This window comes from Falco cherrug, chromosome 9, assembly GCF_023634085.1.
Source record: "Falco cherrug isolate bFalChe1 chromosome 9, bFalChe1.pri, whole genome shotgun sequence".
Taxonomy (NCBI): Eukaryota; Metazoa; Chordata; class Aves; order Falconiformes; family Falconidae; genus Falco; species Falco cherrug.
Genome location: NC_073705.1, coordinates 10416210 through 10439259, shown reverse-complemented (window position 1 = coordinate 10439259; position 23050 = coordinate 10416210). Strand labels below are relative to the sequence as shown.

At 40.0% G+C, this 23050-nt stretch overlaps 1 protein-coding gene across 5 annotated transcripts in view; it reads right to left on the bottom strand.

Annotated features, from left to right (window-relative positions):
• CAMSAP1 (calmodulin regulated spectrin associated protein 1) overlaps positions 1 to 20569 on the bottom strand; it is a 28693-nt gene extending 8124 nt beyond the window's left edge. Inside the window, exons 1-13 of one of the 5 annotated variants that reach the window (XM_055720194.1) lie at positions 20437 to 20569; positions 19429 to 19591; positions 9589 to 9851; positions 9235 to 9396; positions 8278 to 8358; positions 7272 to 7304; positions 5157 to 5216; positions 3633 to 3774; positions 2527 to 2666; positions 2328 to 2424; positions 1722 to 1899; positions 889 to 983; positions 14 to 98 (exon numbers count right to left, since the gene is read on the bottom strand). In XM_055720194.1, the coding sequence (XP_055576169.1) occupies positions 14 to 98; positions 889 to 983; positions 1722 to 1899; positions 2328 to 2424; positions 2527 to 2666; positions 3633 to 3774; positions 5157 to 5216; positions 7272 to 7304; positions 8278 to 8358; positions 9235 to 9396; positions 9589 to 9851; positions 19429 to 19591 (1499 nt within the window). In that variant the 5' untranslated portion in view covers positions 20437 to 20569. Of the gene's footprint in view, positions 1 to 13; positions 99 to 888; positions 984 to 1721; positions 1900 to 2327; positions 2425 to 2526; positions 2667 to 3632; positions 3775 to 5156; positions 5217 to 7271; positions 7305 to 8277; positions 8359 to 9234; positions 9397 to 9588; positions 9852 to 19428; positions 19592 to 20115; positions 20205 to 20436 lie in introns of those variants that run through there. The other 4 variants (XM_055720191.1, XM_055720193.1, XM_055720192.1 and 1 more) reach the window with 4 other exon arrangements.
• Positions 20570 to 23050: the final 2481 nt, after the last annotated feature.

Here is a 23050-nt window from a genome sequence, read left to right as displayed (position 1 = left end):
ATGCCTCTGTTACCTGGGTTTCCTCTCTGGCCATGCAAGAACTGAACCTCGTGGCTGCCCATCAACACGAGTCAGAGAATTAGAACGATGCCGATGACCTGAAATGTTTTTTTAAATTGTTAACAGTTTAGAAATTGTCTTTAAACTAGTACTTTTACCTTATTTAATAGCAAACACCATAAACTTTCACCAAGAGATGGCAGCAGAAAACAGATTTGTTGAAATACTAACAAGACAGTCTAAGCCTGAAAATATACAGTGAGAAGTGACCACATAAGCATATCTGATTTCTGAATTTTCAAACATGAGACCATTCAATTTGCTTTTCCTGTCAGCCCCCCAACTTTAAAAAAAAAAGTCCTTACTGCATGTTGTTAGAGTCTAAGCATTTGGAATATTTGGCTGGCACCTCAGCTGACAACAGAAAAGAAATTCTGAGCATCTCTGGGTAACTATAAAACCTAAATTTTCAGTAATTAAAAAAACATTTAGGCAAAATATGTCAAGTACGAGAGTGTATTTGTCAGTCTAGATTACTATCTTACTTCCTAGGACTTTTGCTAGTCTTACAAACATTTGACAAGTGGCTTTTTCCTTTCTTTCCATAGAACTGACATTAGTCTTAACTTCTTGCATTTGAGATTCTGAGAAATTTTGTGAAAGAAAAAATATTAACAATTCAGTAACTTTCTTAAAAGATCTTTAAAATATTTTAATGCAAACAAGGATGGATTTACTCAAACTCAACACGCTTACCACTTAGCCAACTGCAGCTGCAGTTTAATTCAATTTTAGATCAATCACATATATGAACTTATATTTTTATTCATTACTGTATTAACATTGATGGTCATTGCCTGTTGAAATGCAAATTTGAAGCAGACTTACCAGGGCTGTCTTCTCCCTGTAAAGATTTTTGTTGCTTTTGTCTCAAAGGGAGCAGTGGATGAGAAGGGCTAAAGGCAGGGCTCCCTCCTTTGCCGCTAATTCAGAAAAGCAAAAATTCATTACTACAAACATCTTTTTTCTATGAGAGAAATCCTGTAGTTTCAAAGTTACACTGCTGATAGTTACTCCTCTTTAAAACACAATAACATGTTAATTTTAAAGAAGCTAATTAAAGAGAGGAAAAGGTTTTCACATGTAACAATACAAAAGTAAACCTACTACCTGAAACCAAACTGTTTAGGTTGCTAAACAACAGCAGATTTAAAATGTAGCTTACGTAAATAGTACAGAGATAAAGTAAAGGCTGAAATAAATTTGATGGTAACCAGTAAGTTAAGTCAGCTGAAAAGCCTTGTCACTAACCTTCTTGTACATTAAATCCTATTTGTTTTCATATCACCAGTTATAGAATACAGCTAGTAAAGATGAGCTGCTTGAACAGGTTTCACATTTCTTTGTTTGTTGGTTTGGGGGTTTTTTTGAGTTTTTGGTGTTTGGTTTTTTTTTTCCCCCCTCGAAATAGAAGTTATTTCATCCAATGGTGACATTTACTGGTAGGTCTTACTGGCATTTGCCAAATGAAGGTCAACCATAACAGTGCAAAGTGTTTCTCTGAACTTGAGAATTAAGAATATTTTAGAGACTGACTGTACACAACCGAAATGCACTCAGTTTGCAGTGAAATCGGAACATTTAGCAGCAGAAATGCCTAGGTTACCCAAAAGGAAGCATAAATTCAAGATTAGTCTAAATAACACAAAGACAAGACTTACAGGTAGTCAGACTCCTCAGGGTGCAGGTAGTATCTACTGCAAGTTTCGGGGCCTGTCTGAGCAGAGGGCTGCACGTCTGCTGGATTTGTACTAGCAGGGCTAGCCATGAAACTGCGCTTAGTTGCATTGGAAATAGGAACCGGTGGACGACTGCTCTTCTGCTGCAACACTGTTTTAACTGTGCATATATTTATAATGTTAACACAACTGATACTAGCCATTAAAATAACAAAACAGAACAGGAAGCTTTCAGGTTGCAGTACATTAAGATGGAAGTTTTAGGACGCAACCCTAAAATGGAACCTTAAGTGCTAGTCTTTATTTAAAATACGTATCTTATGGTGACCTTAATGGAAAGAAAGTTACAAGTAAATATTTAGTGGTTTTAGGGGAAAAAAAACTACTTCTCTCATTCAAAAAATTAGAACTAAATTGGATCTAGCACTAACTTTCCTTTCATTTTTACTGCTTTCAAAGTTTCCTAGGCAAGCAGAAAGTCTGGGTAGAAACAAAACTCCAAAGGAAACACTGCTGTGCAAGAGTTTCACTGTAATGCAAGTCTCCTTTAAATAACATGCTAACACTTATCAAAAATTGAAAACTTACCATCTTTTATTTCCTGAATATCTCTTGGTTGTACGAAGTCTGGTTTGACATTCTCAAACCACCAGAAGAGTTCCGCAATGAATACCATGACATTAGGCTAAAACAGAAAAAAAAAAGCAAAATCACACCTCACAGTAACAAAACACTTATGATTTACCCAAGTTTTCTTTAAAAATATATCCTTCATTATGTTTCTTACCTTTAAAACCAAAGGGGCATATAACATGTCCTCCAACGTGAGGTAAAAACATTTGTTTAGATATTCATTTGAGAATTCTCTCAGAAGTTGAATATTATAGAGGCTGTCTGCAATTGATGTTACCTCCTTCAAACAAATATCTAGAAAGGTGAGAAAGATGAGTAAGTTGCAACACTATTCCAATGTACTAACCTTCCATCCACAACTAACAAAACCACTACATACAGGAACTTCACGGACTGCTTATACACACCATCATTTAATAATTATTGGCTACCAGTGACATTTCTCTACTGTCAAATACCAGAGGGACAAGAAAAGGAGGAAGAAAGCCACAGACAAAACAGTATCAATTCTGCATTCATTTTATAATCCATATAGGATTCTGTCTTATCACAGCGACAGAAAAAGTAAGGCTACAAAGAACACACACAGTGACAGAATGCAAAAGCAATTAAAACCAGACATCTTGATTTGCAAATAATAAAAGGTTACTCCTAGGATTCACAGTGCTGGTTCCTTCTGAAAACATTTAGGAGCTCTGCAAGGTACAGCATATCTGAGATTTTAAAAACCAATACAAAATGTTGATTTGTAGAAGTTAAATGCAATGAGGACACTGAATTATAAAGAAAAACATTTTCTGGGAAAGAACACTCTTGTTTGCAATGCTGAAGAGTGACAATTGCTGAAGACTGGGAGAAACTGTTTTAAAATCTAGACTTTAAAATGTCAAATTATGTACTTCTACAGAAGAACACGAGAATTATCAGCTAACAGCAGCAGACATGCATTCCTTTTTTATGGTCTATTCAAACCAAGCTCAGTTATTTGAATACAGAAAACTATCATCTAGATTTATAAAAGAAAGGATCACTTTGCAGTGCATGATATACAGAGTGTTCTAAATACAGTAAGTAAAAAACCAAAGTCAAAGGCAGGTTACTTTTTAAATACACTGATGAAGATTCCACACATGACCTGATTAACTTGCTGTAGTCCACTGCCCATTAGATGTGTTCAATTTTTATTTAGTAATGTACTTCTAGTTCAACATTCAAAGATTGGAAAGGAAAAAAAAATTTTTAGAAGCCTTTATTACATACCATCTAGTTTCATTTGCTCTGGACAATAATAGTGTATCACAGCAAGAAGAGCAGCACCATCACTACCATCCTTCATCAAATCTTCAAGCAAAGGAAAGTAAGGTAATTGTCTGCTTGAAAGATGGTCTCTTCGGTAACGTACCTAAAAAAAGAATACCAGTGTTTGTGTCATATGATGCTAAAAAAAAAAAGGTTAAAAAAAAGGAATTTTTGTTAAGCACTGAAAACTCTTTACGGTGGATCCTTTATAGCATTCTGCTCTAAGTCAAAACCAATTTACAAGGTTATACTTTTCTCTCAATGGAAGCCAATTCTGAAGAATACAGTGCTTCACTCTTAATCATTCTCCTTATATCTGGAAGCAATCCGTGCTGTTGAATTCCTAGCTTCATTCACACCTTTTAACTTATTACAAGCAATTTAAGTCAAAATCCTTCCACACAGGATGCATGAATGCAGTAGATCCAAAGAAAGAGATACAGATAAACTACGTGAAAACACTTAAAGCTTGGGAAAAACAAAACAAAACACAGCAAAAAAATAATTCAGATGAGCTAGTGATTTCTCATACGTTACCTACATCCACAGACTTGCTATCATGTCCGCAGACAAAGTTCTCTCAGACTCAGAACACTGTATGTGTGGCAAGCCAGTACACAATACTAATGTCATGCAAGAGAAAAAAACCATGGACTTTTCCAAAAATAGTCAGTGAGGAACAAGTAGGTCCTTAAAATCAATGGCAAAACTCTCTGTGATTTCACTACGGATCAGTATCAAACTCTTCTGCAAACCACCCCCCTGGCCCTCATGTAATTTGGAGCATAACTGAAAAGGAGCTAAAGCCAGTCAACTGAAGAACAAATCTTGGCATTGCTTCTTGCAATTTTTGCAAGAGAAGTTTTAGTGCTGATATTTACTAAGCAGCCACATGCTAGCTAGACTAGAAGGCTGTATCTAAGCTTGAGCAGCAAAGCAACTGGGCGAGTGAAAGAACAAGACGCTACAGAGCCTAGCAGAAATACCTTTCAATACTGAAAAAGAGATTCCTTTTACACTTCAGTGCATCAACAACACTTATCATTTAACAAACTATCTTGACTGATATACCGGCTTAACATGCAGATATACAGAGAAAGTATTTAATCATCGGAGGAAAGTTGGATTTTACCAACGGTATCGTATACTTTCCAAGAAAACCTGGGAAGATTCTACACAAACACACACATACTCGTATGTGTCTATTTAGGATGGCACAGGCTGAGAAAAAAATCTGTTCAAAGGAATGAAGATCACTTATTTTATATATATATAATATAGATATAATAAGAACCAGTTTTGTTTGTTTATTTTGCACAAATATAAATATCTTATGTTACGTTTCCCAGGCAAAGGCAAGTAACTCTAAAAGCTATCTCTATATGCTAATGCTATTTTTCCTATCCTTTTACCAGGTGCAAATTATTTTTTTCCCCAGCCTGGAGCACTCCACAAATATGTAATGGAATGTGAATCATACTGTACCACACGAGCATATTCCACTGGTTCCAGCATGCAGTGCGATATGGCATGCATCAGATCAGGCTTACACAAAAAGAAATAGTGAGATATACGATGGTGATTATTCAAACAAGAAACAAATCAAATGCATTAGCAACATCCATTATGCACTGGAAATGTTGTCATCAAGTCTGATAGAATAAGTACGCACACCAAGGTGAACTGGTTAGCTTAAAAGGTTCATCATTTATCCACTTAGTCAAGTTAAGTATATTAAAGACAAACTTTAGAAATTTCTTTCTAAATTGAATTACTCCTGTATTTAAACTAGATACAAATATTCCATTTTCAATAGGCTTAAACAGAATTTAAACTGACTACAGTCAATACTGAACTAAAATCTGTGAGAATTACTTTTTTATGTTAGCTTTGGTGAAAAAAACCACAAATTTATCAAAGAGGGTTTTTTTATTTAATCCCTATTCTTTTGCTCAACTATTATTCTCTTTCCCATTCAAGTCTTTCATACTGAAAATTCTGGATTCTTTCTTATATTTTAACCCAAGTTTTGTGGTTTGTTCCCCTCTGCCCATGCATACAAGTAACAACTTTTGTATGCATTAAAGTGCAGAAATGGGTGCTACTGAAGTAGATAACTCCACATTTAAAAAACTCAAACAAATCACACAAAACCCCAAGTAGTACAGAAGTGACACAGCGTGACAACTACTATGCAGACTTCAAAATCTGTCAGTAAACCAGTACAACTTAAGTGGTCCTAGACTAGCAATGAGTATTTTACTCTTCCCTTTACCACCAACTTGTGCAACAATATCCTGCAAGTCAATTCCCTTCCTGTAGTTTCTTCTGCTCTCACCCAGTTGTCTCTAAACAAAACGTAAACCTACCCAACTTCCTCGAAAGGCTATCAAATGTATGCCTCAAATACAGATGAGATGTTTAAGCACACTAGAACGCAAGTGATAAGCACTATGTCAATACTTCACTACACACTGGCACAGGTCATTAAACGAGGCTGGAACACAGGGCGCTCTCACAGGTTTTATTAGCCTGCTGGTCCCCACTCAGTTTCCTTTATTTCACATAAATAAAGTTTATACTGCGGTCCACACATTTGGTTCAAACAAATAAAGGAGGCAGAGGGGTGCAACTGAGCTCTCTGTGGAAAGGCAGAGATTGTGGGGACACCTGACCACCCCCTTGCTCCCGCCTTTTCCAACTGCACTGCTCTCTGGAATTTGCAACTGAGATAACAGCTCTCATCTTCACAGAGAGAAAATGAAAACCACCAAATCCAGCAAGTGCAGGAGAAAGGGTATCAAGGCTAAGGAAAGCAAAGGAACAAAGAAATATTTCTGCAAGTTGAAACAAAGCCAGGAAACTCAGCCAAAAGAAAGCAGACTTGTATACTACAAGTACAATTTCATTTTTTTTTTTTTATAGAGTGTGGAACTGATATTCCATTCTCACACTCCACCATAAAGAAAGTATTTTGTTCTTATATGTAAACTGTCTTTCCTCCCATTATGCCAGCTTTAGTCTCATTAATTTAGCATACAATTCCAGCAGCTGTCATAACGGGTCCAAACTGGTTTGTCAAATCTTCTAACCCCATCTCAATGAATAATGATGTTCTGGTTTTGACAGATTTACAAACCTGCACAAGAGCAGGTGCAAAAACAGTGCAAGAGCATTATTTAATGAACTACTGCAAACATGTGACTATCTTACCTATGGATTCAAAGATTAAATAACCGTTTAAACCGACCAGCTTTTATATCACCTTAGTGCTGTGATCAATTGCCTACTTACAACAAAAATAGTAAATGCAACCATTTCAACTGTTGTTAATTTTCTAGTTTTTTGCTGCTACTCCATATCCCTCACTCCTGCACTGTGGAAACAATTTTGAAATGCTGTGAAGTGTTTATGCTATATGCTGTACAGTATGCAAAAGTCATGTTATGGAAACAAAGCCTGATGACCCAAAAGCTTGCACAGGTGTTTTTTTTCAAAGATCATCTAAGGAGCATTGTAATGGAAGCAAACACTCTGAAGAAATTTAAAGAGCCATGATTCTGTGGTGGATGACAACTGGTGGAAAAGTAGTTCACTTACAGGTACTAATTTCCAATACCATTTGGAAGGAGACTGCTCAGGAAGCAAGGAACGGAATGTAGGAATAGGAAAGGAACATCAGCAATGCAAGTTAAAAGCAGTAATAATTAAATGCACTTCAGCAATAAACACTTTCATATTTTAGAGGGCTTGTATCTTAAAAATTTAGGTTTTAAAATATTAAAATGTGACCCAGAAGTCAATAGAGAGTCAAATAGTTAAAGGGATCCTTCAAGACCACTCATCAACTTGCAAATTATTATTTTACATAAAATATTATGGATAGTATATTATTTTGCATAAAAAGCATATAAAAAGTCTTGCCACCAATATGAAAGTTAAACGGTTGTGCCTTGTTCACATGTCACTTATCTCTTTTGCACAGCAATGCCAATTTGAGAAAAGTACACAGCAGCTTTTCTTAAGGCTTCGTTACATCAGAAGTTGGGAGCTCAGATAGCCAATATACATTATATTTGAGAAAGATCTGCTTTACATTCTCCAGAAATGAAAGTGTACTATATTTTTCAATATTAGTGCATTGTGATATAATTTCAAGGGGAAAAAGTGGAAAAAAAACTACAAACACACACATAACAATTGAATGCCAAGAGTACGCTTACTAGATGTAACTTGAATAAGCCTCTGAATTACATCAGACAATTAACCCATGCAAAATGAATACGCCAAGAGCTTTCAAAATATATAATATGTATTTTGTGCTGTGAAAGCTGAGTCATATTTACTCATGTAAAGTTGATACAAGTTATTTTAAGTTGAAACAAGTTGGTTTAGTCCAACTGAAACTTAAAGTCAGAAGATACCAGTGGGCTTGAAAGTAAGGAAGGGCACTGATAAGACACAAAAATCACATGCACAAAATCTCAGAGTTTCAAGCACTGGATGCCTCACATTTCTCTGACAAAAAAATTACTGGAGATATTTATATTTAAATCTATTAATCATCAAGACACAAAAATCACAACTGAAGACAAATCTGTTTTACCTTTTGGTGCCCTGGACTTTCCATTAGCTGCTGTTTTAATTTAATCTCTTTCTCCGTTATCTCTCTCATTTTAAGGTTCACCTAAAAGGGCACAGCACAGAAAGGATATTCAAATACATCCAAATACATGTTTCCCCAAGTCAAGTTTTCTTCTTCCTCCCCTTACTTAGTGGTCAATCCATTCTACAAACATAAAACCTTCATAGAATCATGTTACAACAGTTTAAGACCAACTTTTTCATTAGCAGTAGCTACAATCACAAGGGAATCCCAGGTTTGCAAAGGAGACATTCTCTTTGGAACGTGACTCTGCTGTCACTTGAAAGTGTTTCAGTAACTTAACCTCTAGCCTTTGAAAAGTTTCAGTATTTGTTAAGTGTATTCGAGCTAGTCTCAAGTATGTCTATCCAGTTATTTAACATGTTAAGCCCATCCTGTTATTTAACATGCTTTACCTTAAAAAACAGCAAACAAAAAAGCCACACCTCACAGCAGCTTGTCTGAAAATAAAGAACTCGACTTCTACAGTTCTCCTAATTTAGTTCTTAATTATCTTAATTTAAAATTCGCCTTGAAAAATTTACCAGCTTTATTACAGCATCTTTAAGAAAAAGAAACTGCATTTCCCTGCTACTTTGATTCCCTGATTCTTTTTCCTAATGCATAGGGAAACTTTGGGAAGGCAAGCAAGAAGACAAAATCACAACACACTACAGCAGTAATGGAACCAAATACTGTTAATAATAATCTGTATTAGAAGGATATTACACCCACTACTGTTGGACTTGAGGTAACAAGTAACACAGTAATTAAAGCAGTTCTCTTCATCTGAGGTGGAAAAGATGAAAGACATGCACAGGTAAGAAAGATGGAATACAGACATTCATTAGGAACTTCTTAAAAATCTTGAAAAGTAACAATAAGAAACAGCCACACTTTTCTCAAAGTAAATTTTACCTTGTTAATCCAGAAAACCATTGCATCCTCCAAATCATAGGGCAGTTCTTTTGAGGCACTAAACGTAGAAAAACGCTTGACACTGGCAACCACCTTTTCAATGCTGATCATTTCTACAGTATAGGCCATCATAAGAGCATCAATCATTGCCATATGAGAACTCTATAAAGAAGAAAACAATGAGTACTAAAAAATAAAATCCTTCAAGAAAAAATGTTATATATTTTAATTGTATTTAAAATTTAAAAATTCCTGAGATTAGTGACCTAGAAATTAGGAGCTCTTCATTCCATTAACTATTTTAAATAGCGTTAAATAAAAAGAAGATCATGAGGTGGATTTAATTAAGCTAACCATTTTGATTGGTGCACAGCCCAGATCAGATTCAGACACAGGTGTATCATCACTCTCCATGACGTAAATCCCTTTTCGAGACAGAGCCTGGATCACCGACTGGTGTCCCTGCAGAGCAGCCACCTGATCCCCCTTCAGAATGAGGCTACAGACACGGCAGTACAGCTCGCTGGATAACAGCAGCTTGATGACGGGGGGTTTAATATGTTCTTGCTCATATTGATCTATGTAAAACGGGTCCTTTAACTCCTCTGGGACGTTATCTGAAACAAGGAAGAAAAGTTTCAACAAGTAGCACCAGTAAGCAGCATGTGATCTAAACAAAAGTAAACAATGTTAACTCCATCCAAAGACAGCATGTAAAAGAACAAACAAAAAATCAAGCACAAAAAATACTGAACGTAATAGTTTGCAATTTCATATTGTAAACTGTTTTCAATAGGTCTTTGTGCTTAAATTTTGCTCAGGTAAAGCACATATAATTTGCCGTATACATACCTCAGTAAAACCCCTACATTACAGTCCCTTTCAAGAAAGCATTTCAACGTGGACAAAAGTCCCACTGTCCTCTACACATCTCTAGCTGTTTCCTTGACTAAGACCCAGCTTAATCAGAATGACACACTATCACTTCTACTGATTAGTACATATTACTAATACTTCTAATTTTGTTTGGAATTATAAATCATTTACTTAGATCACAAGCTAAAACGCTCTGTGCATCAGATGGGCAAAGTTTACATATTTTCAAAGCAAAATTTACAGCTACTGCAAGCAATATCCCGAAACATCTGTGCACAGCAATTGAATAACCACAGTGCTCAGTCCCCGAGAGGGGTCAGCCAAACATTCTCAAATTGGAAAAGAAAACTAAGCCACCGATTTCTTGGTTCTAAACTACCAAAGTTCATAGAAAGGCTGAAATACCTGACTAAAACCTTAGGCATTTTACAAAACGTCTGCAGAACAACTGAGTCTCCAGCAAGCTGATTGTGTATTTTTTCTGATGACAAGAGTGCTGAAGCAAACTACTGCAGCTTTTCAGCCTTTAAATAAAAATTCAAGCCTATGTAGCAAAACCACTCCACTTGAACTTGGATCCAAAGTGAATTTTAAGCCAAGTCTAAAATTAACTTCTTTTGGAATGGCAGAATTTCCACAAGTTGTCTTATGATTTAAGCTGAACACAGATCCTGAATGTAGCAATTTACATGCAAGTTAAAATTAACACAGAAGACTTCATCCTTGCACACCCATTCCCAACCCTCAAACACTTTTGCTACTAATCAGTGCAGTTTCACAGCTGGCAGGAAAGAAAGGCACTAACAACAACTAACAGACTTGTTTAGAGGGCTCAGAATAAGACATTTCAAAACCATACGTTGCTAGCTGAACCACTGCCACTGTTAAAGGTTGTAACACTACAACACAAGGCAAATGTCAACTGATTACAACAGTTCAAAGTGAAAGGAAATGCTGTTGTAAACAACAGTTTCTTGATATTATTGAAAAGTCATAAAATGAGACAAAACAGATATATCCCAAAATAAATATTCGGTAATCAGACTAGAAGCTATTGATCTTTGTAACAGCCTAGAAGTAATAATGAGTCTAGGAAAAATATTATCTAGCCTCAAGTGTGTTGTCTTAATAGAAGCCTGACATTTCATAATTTTCAAACATTAAATTCTATCTTATGCCACACAGTCACTCTGAAGATCTTCCCCCAGAGTCACTTCCACCGTTCATTTTAAATACATACATCTACAGTTAAAAGAATTAATTTGGCAGCATATTTACTTTTCATTCAGCTCATTTCCAGAATAATTACATCTCCCCATTCAAAACCACTCCTACCCATAGCATGTCTTTGAACTGCAAAACAAGCCACAGTATGTATATACTGCAGAGCACTTAATGTTCATAAAGAGAAACTCAGACAGAATGTTATCAATTACATGAGCCAGAAGTACATCTCACTTAAATAAAAATACGTAGTAAACCAGTGTTGTTGTAACAGCTCTAACAGCTACCCAGTTAGTCATACAACACTGCCCCTATTTTTCAAAATGGAAAGCTTTCTTAATTTTAAAAAAATCAAGATCGTTATTTTTCCTTTACATGACATTGAATGCTGTGATATACAGTCTATATACTGAAGATGGTTGGAAGAGACACACTAAAACCCCACTGGCACTACATAAGTAGCACTTGTTAATGTGGGTGTCCATTTTTAGTGAAATAGGTAATAAATTCAAATATTTTTAATCTTCTTAACATCAGACAACCTGACCTAAAATCAAACGCAATTGAAAGCTAATTCTATTTAATGGTCACTGCCATTTCCAGGAAGAGAACTAGAGCTTGCATTTGTAAAGACTGAGGAAAGATCCAAAAAAAAAAAAAATCCCAACATAAAGCAGCTCATATAATTCAACATTTCAGCTTCATTACAAGCAGCTACACCTTTTAACAATCAGAGTATTTGTGAAAGGAAATAATAGAATGCTACCTCATAAAATATCCATGAAGTAGTACATTTCTGGCAAAAGCATTAGCACCACTCCAAGTTTTAAAGGCTTTTTTAAAACAAACAAAAGAAAGCGAATTCAAAATGTCTGAAACCTGAAGTACTTAGATAAGGGTTTTAAGTACGAACATCTGCCCTCCTCCAGCTCCGCAGACCCCCACAGAGCAGGGTAACCGAGGTGACTGTCTGAAACTGCGCTGTGAGTAATGCTGGACAAAGAACCTTGCAGTTCCTCCTCAGCTGTCCAGCTACCCCTGCATCCCACTGCATCAGCAAACGGCTCTCTGGGTTTTCCTCAGTCCCTTTTCCACACGTTTATATAGACTAACTACAGAAAGCAAAAAAGCTTCCTCTTCAACATAACATACCCACAAGGGATACAACCTATTGGATTAGGATCTTTACACACATTATTAAAACTGAAGAGACTATTGGAACATGATGCTCAGCTTCCTGTGTGACGGGGCTGTAAGACCTCCAACATTAATTTTCACTTAAACTAGCAACATTGTAATGATTTTTTTAAAGCCTTTTCTAGCAATAAATGGATCTAGTTCTTCGTGATGAGGTTCCATGTCACAGAAATCAATATATTTTAAAAAAGAAACAAACCAAATCAAACAAACAAAAAAACACCACACCTTTTATCTCGGCTACTGTTCTTTAGTCTAAACATCCCATCAAGAGATCTGAAATCTTTTTCTTATATGCTGAAGAACCCTCTAACATCATGTTTCTGATCTCCATACAACTGCCTAAGGACTGAATGGATTTGGATTGACCAGGATTAAAGACGGCTGTGGGCAGGGATAACTTCTAGTGCCAGGATTAATAATGTGAATGCTATCATAAAAAGTTATTCAGAAACATTAATCCATTGCAACTTATTTCACTGTGAACACTTGCTCAGTTTTATTTCCTACATTACTGTATACAACACTTCTGCTGGGTAAATTTGCCCATCTGTGACAAAGGAACTAATTTGATGTCCTGACTAAAGGCCCACAGAAATTTTAAAGATATAAGAACCATGTCAAAGCTCAAGAGTGGTAATATTAACTTTACTATTTAATTCAAATGTATTTCATGCTGAACATAATCGGGCACAAATAAATGAGAAAGTGGCAGGAAAAAATGTAATGCAAAAAGGATGCTGTAAGTATGTATAGAACTGAGCTGAGAAACTTCCAAATATCATGAGTTGTAGATGTCCTGTACACAATGCGATTATCTCAAGCAGGGTAACAGCCTTCCTAGGTAGCCACAGACAAAAGAAGTGCTCTGTTTGTGAGGTATCTTCAATACTTTAAATCCGCATCTGAAAGTGCCACATAAAAGACCTATCTTATCTTTCATATCTCTGCTAATTATTCTTATCTGCAGTATAAAACCACACAGAATACCTGCAGCAGCCAGGTCTGCTCATTCTCCAAAACCCCCTTAAAAAAAGTCAAAATTCCCACATTGCCAAAAATCTCAGAAATACACTGCTAGTTTTGGGACAATTATACACCATCAGAGTCAACCTAATGCTAATTTAAATAACACTATGGATACACAACTAACCACCCCTATTACGGATAGCTTTTCTCCCTGGTTTTCATGGATCAGGCAAACTCCAAATGTCATACACTTTTTGCTTGCCTCACTACAGAATGTGTCAAAAGAAGAAAATGTCCCAGTCTTTCCAAGTCCCAGTTTCTATAAGTACCTTTTTCAACACCTTACTTTCATGACCTAAAACTAAACTTACATGTTAGAAAAATTCTCTTCATTAAAACTTGTACTTTTACATATTTATGCTTGGGAATTTTGAAAAATCAACATGAATAATTATCTTCTGAGCAATTAACTTGTAAGCTATAGCTACAAACATGCTTACTCGCACAGTTTAACAAATCGTACCAAAGCAAACCAAAAGCAATTAAACTGTCTTTTTTTTTTGCTTATAAAAACATCTCCCAATACCATCTTCGTTCTAAAAGTAAGCCACTTTTATGTTACTGTTGCATGCTATCAAGAAGCTTGCAAACACCTTCTGTTTTCCCTAATGTGCTTTCCAAGTTGTTGACCCAGGAAAATGTTAGCATCAACTTCAATGCAAGCTTTAAAGTTGCCAGTTTTAGACAAACAGGTGCTCAAAAGACAAAGCTTAAAAACCTACCAGTGGTTTTATAGGAACTTAAAAACAATGGCACATAACTTGATAAATCAGATCTGTGAAGGCATACATCATTAAATCAATTTGTCCTAAGTTCTCTGTTCAGAATTGTCGAAGAATTTACCATGGCTACACTCACTATCACAGTTGACCAGATCTCTTTCACACATAAATTTTATACCATGTTACTTCGTTGCATGTAGTCAGCTTATTACTAAAAATGCTCATTTTTGCTGTTTGCCAAGCTTACAAAACCAAAGTAATAATTTATTTTGTTCCACGTTTCAGCAGCATAGACTCAAGCATTCTTGCCCCACTGGAGAGATACCTCTTACCAGCTATTTTTATGAGATGAAGGGCTCAAAAATAAACGGTCATAGTTTCTCATGAAGCAATTCTTTAGGTCTGTTCAGTCACATCAATGGTCTAATCTCTCAAAAAACCTGAGAGTTCCAAGCATAGATCATTGTGTACACCATAGCGTACAGGATTACAGAAGTAACTTCACTTGTAGCAACCATCAGAGACACAATTACTATCACACTCATCACTTTAGGGTAGGGATCATTTCTTTGTCATCTCACCTACAAACATCTGTTCAAGGAGGACTACCTGATAATGATGTGATAAAGCAAAATACAGCAATCTGAACAAAATTTGACTTATCCCTTGAACTGCAGAAGTGGATACACCCCAGATTTTTTTTTTACCTCCAGAAGCACGAAGAACTGGTTTCACATGGAAAGAGAGCCAAAGCATCATGGTAAACAGAACGAAGGTTACTCAAATTCTGAGCAGGATTTCATTAGTATCCGTATCTGTTCACGGAATTATTTAGTGCTGTATGGAAGTGTTCTATGCTGCAGACCATGAGCAGAAACTGCATGTTCTCAGGAACTAAGCCAATCTGTGTTATAATAAAAACATTCTTTGTTGCCTCTCATTACAGAACTGTATTATAAAGTCCGTAAGTGATCTATAATATTACACAATGAAATTTACATACAACAGGCAGGAAAAAAACATGCTAAAGACTTTGTATACAGCTGGTGAGAGTGACCGCGCTCTCATTATCATATCTTTTGATCAAGCACAAAGCCACAAACCTGAATGGAGGAGAGAAAATAATAATTATGGAATTCTTCACCCCTGTAAACTTCACACAAGTAAGTGTTTATGAAACAGGCATTATAAAAGAAACAGATGTTTAATGATTGAAGATCTGCAAAACACAACAGCTTTCTTAAGAATATTTTTACTATGGGCCTGAGAAGAAAGCTGACAAGGAACAGAAGCAGGGAACGCAGGTATTTAGGAGATTTAGCCCTGGAAGCATGCTCACACTGCCTCTACCAGCTAGTAACTGTGGGTAGCCATTACCGTACTGTAAAAATTATTTAACAGGTAAGCAGCAAATACTTCAAAGACCAAAAAAAGCCACACTAGCATTTCCCCTACAATGCATTAACATTAGTCCTTGACTTTCTTGCCAAATGTCTAAGGCAAATGTTAGCAGAGATTCTGGAAACTATGTAAAGCTCCTAGCCCTAGTAAGTAAGTAAAACTGACCAAGTTCATTTTGGAAAAATCCAAATTTTAAACACTTTTAAAGACGCAACAACATTTGTTATGGAAAGCCCACAGCAAGCTGCAACACAAAGAAACTTCCATATACCCCTTCCCTATCTAAATTTTAACATTGTAACAGTGATGACAGAAAACAATTTCTACACACAAATTAACACTATACTAACTAAATCTGCTGAGAAATCAAAAATTTTTGTTGTCATTGCCTACTTTCCCAAGTTGTACCAAACAAAAACATACTAGGTGTTCATTCTGACTGCTGCCACTGCTCAGTGCCGGAGGGGACAGTGGCACTGAAGGACCAGGTCCGCTTCCCTCTGCTCAGCTTTGTGCAGCATGTGGCCCTGTTACCGCTGGGCTATCTGGTTCATTGCACTGACTGTGAAAGCGATGTCTCCTGTGGATGGCTTGCAAAGCCTCTCTAAACCTCCCACACTTGCCTCCTGTGAAACTCTGCGGCACCCTTGCTGCTCGGCCACTTACATGTTATGAATTGTATTTTCACACTGCTACTAGAATTCCTAAAGTGCATGTTTGATTCTAAATAAAGGTTTGCTGATAATTCTGTTCTAATCAAACCCCATTCCCTCAAACTACTGTCTCAGCTACATGAACTTCATAATCTTTCAAGTGCATAGTTTCCAGATGTTTGCACACAGACTTTTAGAGCAATCCATGTCAGTACTCCCAGATTTATCTGGGGAGATTGATGACACTGAATAGGGAAACACCTTCCTTCACAGCACCCTTCCCCTCTATTCTGACAATTGTAAGACCTCCCTCCAGAGTCCATCTCTGACAACCAAGCATCCACCACAGACAGACAGGAACAAACCGGAACAAATCTTTCAGCCCAATTCCCTTGCAAGAAAAGGCCTTGTCTCACTAGCAGCACTTGTGTTGAAGAGAGGAGGTAGCTGTGCCCAGTTGTTCGGCACTCAAAATTCTCTTTTCATGGCCAGAAGAGAAAAAAGGAGGAATGCATCATCAAATGAAACAAAGCCCAAACTACGACTTCAAATTACTTGTCATGAGCGCTCTCAGTAATTTGCCCTTGAGAAAAAAAAGGAACAGAATAAAGAACTTTCCTATTTAGACGCCAACTTATACGTTGAGAATTAAAATATCCTTTAACACTAAATAGAAAATACAGTTTCAGGTAAAACCTGCAGTGATGAATGACCTGCAGTAACAGCCTACACTAGAATCAAATTCCTGCTCTTGACCATTCTCACACTTCACTATGAACTTAGCCTTACTCAGATAAAAATGAAATCCAGGATATGCACCATCATTTGAAAGATTAAGGCACAAAATTATGTCAAACCACATCCATCAATTCCAAATTAACATTTCAGAAAACCACTCTTCACTTAGCCATTCAAAGGCAATTATGGAAACCCTATCAGATAAGAATTACTTCAGAACATTAAGTGTGTTTTAATATTATAACCGGAAAAGTATTTTTTTTCCACCAAGTTGAACAGAACTAAGCATAAAATAATGAAAAAGCCCCCCTAAAACTTCCATCTGCATAGTGATATTTTACATAGAATTCACAATCACGTGGTAGCCGCCCAAGACTCACTGAACAACATCCAGTATCTTAAACCAAAAACATAACCCCGAGAGAGAAAAATTAATGTATTGCATTCAAATATTATTCACAATTATAATCACATAGGAAACCTTTTAAAACATCTCTCTACAAAATAAAGAGGCTTATAAATTTCTAAGTATTTTGCAATGCTACTCCAGAAGTAATGGTTAGTACGAGACAACGCCTTGCAGAAGCCATTTCAAAAATCAAACTGAACTTCCATGGGCCATGGTCCTGCAAAGATACGCGCACAAAAGAACCCATACTCACTGGAGCTGACCAGCAACGCAACACCAAAAGCCCCAGCAAAAAATATTTTTTCCTGCTGTTCATGGCAATTAGCTTCTATTACAATGTAATCTGAACAAGCCTAAATGCAAGCAGAAAAACTGGCAAATGCTGCTACAGCCTTCTCTACGCTAGAGATCACATCATTGTCATTATGGAAGTTGTATTTCTTTGTAGTCAAAGAAAACCCAAATACTTTCAATATAAGTCTGCATCGTCAAGTGCATAGACAGACTTACTGTTAACCAAAAGTTAACTGGTCCAAGACATACAGACATAACCCTGAGTTTTGGAGCCCCGAAAGACACTACCAAGAAACACAAGGCCATAAAGCTTCCTCTGCAGCACAGGATCCATGCCAGCCAATTCTAATTTAGGATTAGGTTTCTTCTGAAACAAAGCCATAATATAAATAGTGCATTTCCATGTCTGGAATATCCAGTTTATCTCTGATCACTGAAAAGTCTTCAGGAACGCTACAAACAATTCCAGCAACTAAAAAATATTTACATGAGGAAATGCCTTTTCAGTTCTTTTAAGTTACCAATGTTTCACTAACACTCTCCCCAAATTCCCATATTTTTAAACCATCATCTGATAAATGGGGTTTTTTTTGTCTCTTGTAATGAAATATCTTTGCTAATATTGATTATAAACCCATGATTTTCCATTTTCCCTGCAATCGTTAAGATGACGAGCACACTGACAGAGTTGGAAATACTAAAAAAGAAGAATAATTTTTAAAAATATTCCAAAAGGATTAATATTTAACTGCAGGAATGGACTGCTTTTCTTCAGCCTTGTCACCAAGTAAGCTAGTGTTAATCCATTAAGCATATTATGAGTTTGGCAAATTAAGACTTAGATTAACAGGGCTACCTCATTTTCCAAAACAAGATTCTTACATGTTTTTATTATATGTTTTGTTCTGGATAAGCAAAAAAACGCAAGTATTCCATCATATTTCTTCATAATTAAGCTATTTAGACTTAAGACGTATCCAGTAACAATAATTTAGAACACACGGATAGATATAGTTCAAAATGAAAAAACAAATGCCAATAGATGTGAGGAAAATACCATACAAATGATACTGCAAGAATCTTTATTTTCCCATGTTTGTCTGTAATGGTTAATGGCAACATAAGGCAAAGAACTCCTCCGTCACCTACAACTTGCTGTTTAATGTCACAGGACACAAAATGTACCTGCTCATTCAGCCTTTCTTTTACATAAAGGAATGTTGATCATAAAATAACTGCTTTTTAGATCATTTTGAAACCAAAACCACAACCTGACAAAAAAAATTAGAGTCCCAAGTGGACACAAAAGCTTGTCCTGCTCGAGGCCTGCAAGTTCACATACAGTTCTGTGGAAGAAAGCCTACTTAACTAAAATGAGAATTTATACATTTTTAGGTATGCATTCTTCACAAGTGCAATCTGTGAGCGTTCACCTTTATGTTTGCTGATTCAGGGCATCTCCTACAGTTCCATTACTCCTGTCAAAGGCACCAGGAAACATATAATATTACAAGAGAACATACTGCCATATTATTGATATTTAAAACAAAGGTGATTTAAGCTCAATTTAATTACTGCTGGAATGGCAGGGGAAGGCAGAAAAAGCAAGAACAAAAAACCAAGGAGGGCTTCCTGCTAAAAGTGATCTTACCTATTCCGTAGGCTTTAGCACAGATCCATTGTAGATTAGCAGCTATTTTGGCTCGGGCTGAATCATAGAGCTCCAAAGGGACAATCTCAACCGCGCTATCTGTCAGGGCATCCATTTTTCTTCTGGTACTGTCTCCACCCGCACAAATATCAACATCCACCATCTAAAAGAAAAACAAAAGACAGCGGACTTTTACACACGCAATCACTCCCACCGCCTTTTCAACAGTGCACTGGAGGAGTTGGCTGAATGGCTGGCCAGCGTGCATCACGGCGGGCACAACACGGTGGGGCTGAACCCCCCAGGCCCACCATCCTTCAGGATTGCCATCGGCAAGGCTTCTTTAGCCATTGCAAATCCACTCGGAAATCAAGGGCCATCCGAGCCCCGAGCGAGCATCCCTTTCCCAGGAGCATCCTTTTCCAAGAGCATCCCTTTTCCAGGAGGGCGGCAGATCCGCTGGCAGGGAGCCCCTGGCCAGGGCTACGGGCTGGAGCTGGCGGGAGAAGAAAGGAGCGGCCCCAGCACCTGCCCGACCGCGGGAAGAAAGGCGGGCTGGGCCCCTCCGCACGCCCTCCGCAGCCCCCGTACCGCCGGCCCCCCCGGCCGCCTGGCAGCCGAACAATGCGGGCAGGTACCGCGGCCCCCGCCCGCCCCCGCCCCGCGGGGCCAGGCCTGGGGCAGCACCTGCGGCTCCTTCCCCCGCCTGGCCCGGGAGAAGCAGCAGAGGGTCCTGGCCCGCACCCCCATCCCCGTGCCGCCCCGCCGGGAGGCCGCGCCGCGCCGAGCAGGGCAGGGGGGACGCGGCGCCCCCACCCCGCCGCGGCCCTGCCCGCATCCCCGCCCCCACCCGGGAGGAGGAGGAGAGGGAGGAGGAGGAGGAGGAGGGAGAGGAGCGCAGCCCACCCGGCGCCGGGAGGCTGCTCGGCACACGGCAGCCCGCCGCGCCCCCGCCGCCGCTGCCCCCTCACGCCCGCCCGCCGCGGCCTACAGGCCCCGCCGCCTCACCTTGCCGCGCTACCGCTGCCTCATCCCCGGGGCGGGGATGGAGGGGGGGTGGGGGGGGGTGGGCGGGAAGGGGGAAGCACCGCCGCCACGCCCGTGGCCCCGGCGGCGCGCCGAGAGGCGAGAAGGAGGCCCGGCGGGCAGGGGCCGGTGCGGGGGGGGGGCGGCCGGGAGGGACGGAGAGAGCCGCCGCCGTCGGGCCGGGGCTATCAGCGCTCGGGACCGCGCGCACGCGCATGCGCCCGCCCCGCGCGCGCGCGCGCCCTCTCCCCCCCCCCCCCTCCCCGTCCTCCTCCTCTGCCGGCCGGCCGGGGCGGCGCGCGCTCGGCGGGAAGGGGGGCGGGGCTTGCTCCCGCGCGCGCCGCCGGGGCCGGGGCCGCCGCAGTGCGCAGGCGCGGGGCCCGGCCGTCCGCCGCCCTCGCTAGGCAACCGTTGCCGCGGGGACGGCGAAGAGGGGCCGCGCTGCTCGGCCTCCCCCAGGGCCCCGGCGGGCCCTTCCGCGGCGGCGCGGGCCCTGGGCCGGCCCCCGGGGCTGCGGGGTGCCGGGGGAGCCCTCACACCCGAGGGTCGCGGCGGGCCCGGCCTGCTGAGGCCGCAGCGCCTCCCCGCTGTGAGGGGGGGAGGGAGGCCGGGTGGTGACCCCGGGCTGCGGCGCGGGGCCCGCCGTGCGGGAGCCCTGCTGGTGAACGGCGGCGAGAACGCCGGGAGCGAGCGGCCTGAGCAGCTCCGTGTTGCTGAGGCGCCGCCGGGTGGGCCCCGGGCCCGGTGGCCCGCAGGCTGGGGACTGCACGGGGTCAGGGGACCGGGGGCTTCGCGGGGACCAGCCACCTGGCTGGGCTGCGCCACCGCCAGCCGCTTGTTCGCTTCCTCGCCCTGGTGTGCCCTATCCGGCCCTGTCACCACTGTTGTCACCTACACCTGGGCTCCCACCGAGTGCAGGGTGCACGATTCCCCAGGGGCCTTTGCCTCCTGACGAAAATGGCTAGCCATGGAAACCTTTAGGGCACTGCGAACGCCGCTGTAGTAAAATCAGGTGTTTGCTTCATCGCACAAAGGGTTGAGATCTCTCTCTGCTGCCAGCCACACGCAGCAAAACATGGGCTGACAATCAGCGGTACTTTCCTTCGACTTATTACAAAGAATCTCCCTCAAGACCAGGTGCGTTAGTGTCTGTTCACGATCAAACGACGTCAAAGATGGTTTTCAGGCAGAAGCCTGGCTTGCACATCTTGTGTGTTTCTTAGCAAACAGAATTTCTTCCCCTGGTTTAGGTCATGAGCCATAGACAACAGGGAGAAATGTCTGACGTTTCTGGCCTTGTGATCAAAACTAGATCCTGCAGATTAACTCACTTGACAAGTGAGTTTCAGGGCTCATCTGAAAAGTGAAGCTGCATGATTAGATGAGGAGGGGTTCGAGCTTTTAATGCCTCTGCAGGATGGATGAATTATCTTAATATCCATCTACTGAAAATGTGATTATAAGTTTAGCTGCACAACAGCAATAGCAGACTGACCTTATTCTAGCTAATTTTGTTATGATTCTCATAAATTATTTTTTTGCTGCATGTAACTGGTGGATTATATAAATGTTTCAACATCATTAAAGATTAATTTGGGTCTGTCTTAAGATGCAACACTTATTTCCCTGTGTCTTTCCAAAGTGCAAGCGGAGAGCATTCTGCTTCATGTCATCAGGAAATACAGTCTGGCGTTCAAAGGTTATTCCAGCCTCTATCACTCTTCCATATTGCAGGAATGTACGCAATTAAAGTACATGTCCTTTGCAAACAACGTTCTAGTTGTTTTATAATCTCCATTCGAAGAGCTTGGTTCTCAATACAGTTTTTACCAACCTTTGTTTTGTGACGTTATCGTTATAACAAGCTGCTCTTGTTTTTAGATTAAGCATTAAGGCCAAATCCAAATCCCCTTAAATTCAAGAAGAATGTTTTCATTTACGTGGTGGATCGAGCATTAAAGACTGCAGAAACAGAATGTCCCTTGGACTCTTAGAGCAGGTGACCTGTATGTGAGGGTGAAGGTGCAGCCAGGAGAAAACTGACCCGCTTCTTCCTCTGACGTATTTTTTCTAGAGGTAAAGAATGCATCCAGCTGTTAAACTTATCAGAAACACTTAGGAACAAAATGTGTTTTAAGAGGGTGGCAGAATAGCCCCGCAAAACTGAACCAGTATTACCTGGATCCCTGAAACTCTCAGCATTAAAAAGTGGGAAAGTTTAGCTCAAGAAAGTGAACATTGTGGAGCAAAAACATACGCAGAGGAGTAGTGGTGAGGAGAGTGCTCTCCTTTTACAGGCTTCTGCTGCACTTAGGATCCTGACCTGAGAATTACCTCCCGTCCTACCCCTTTCACTGCACTAGCCTCCATTTATGTATTGCTGTCTTCCAGTCTGATGTGAAATGTGCTGCTGCTTCTTCCGCAATGGAAATACCCTGAAACTCTGTGACTTAGGGCATTTGCATGTCCTTAAGTGGAAGCTGGAATTAATGTTTCAGGAAAATTTGTAGGTGGTGATGAAGTGATTTGTCAAGAACTCAGCACCATCCCACACCAGCATCCTCAAAATTGTCCTGGAGATAAAAAGCCTGCTTTT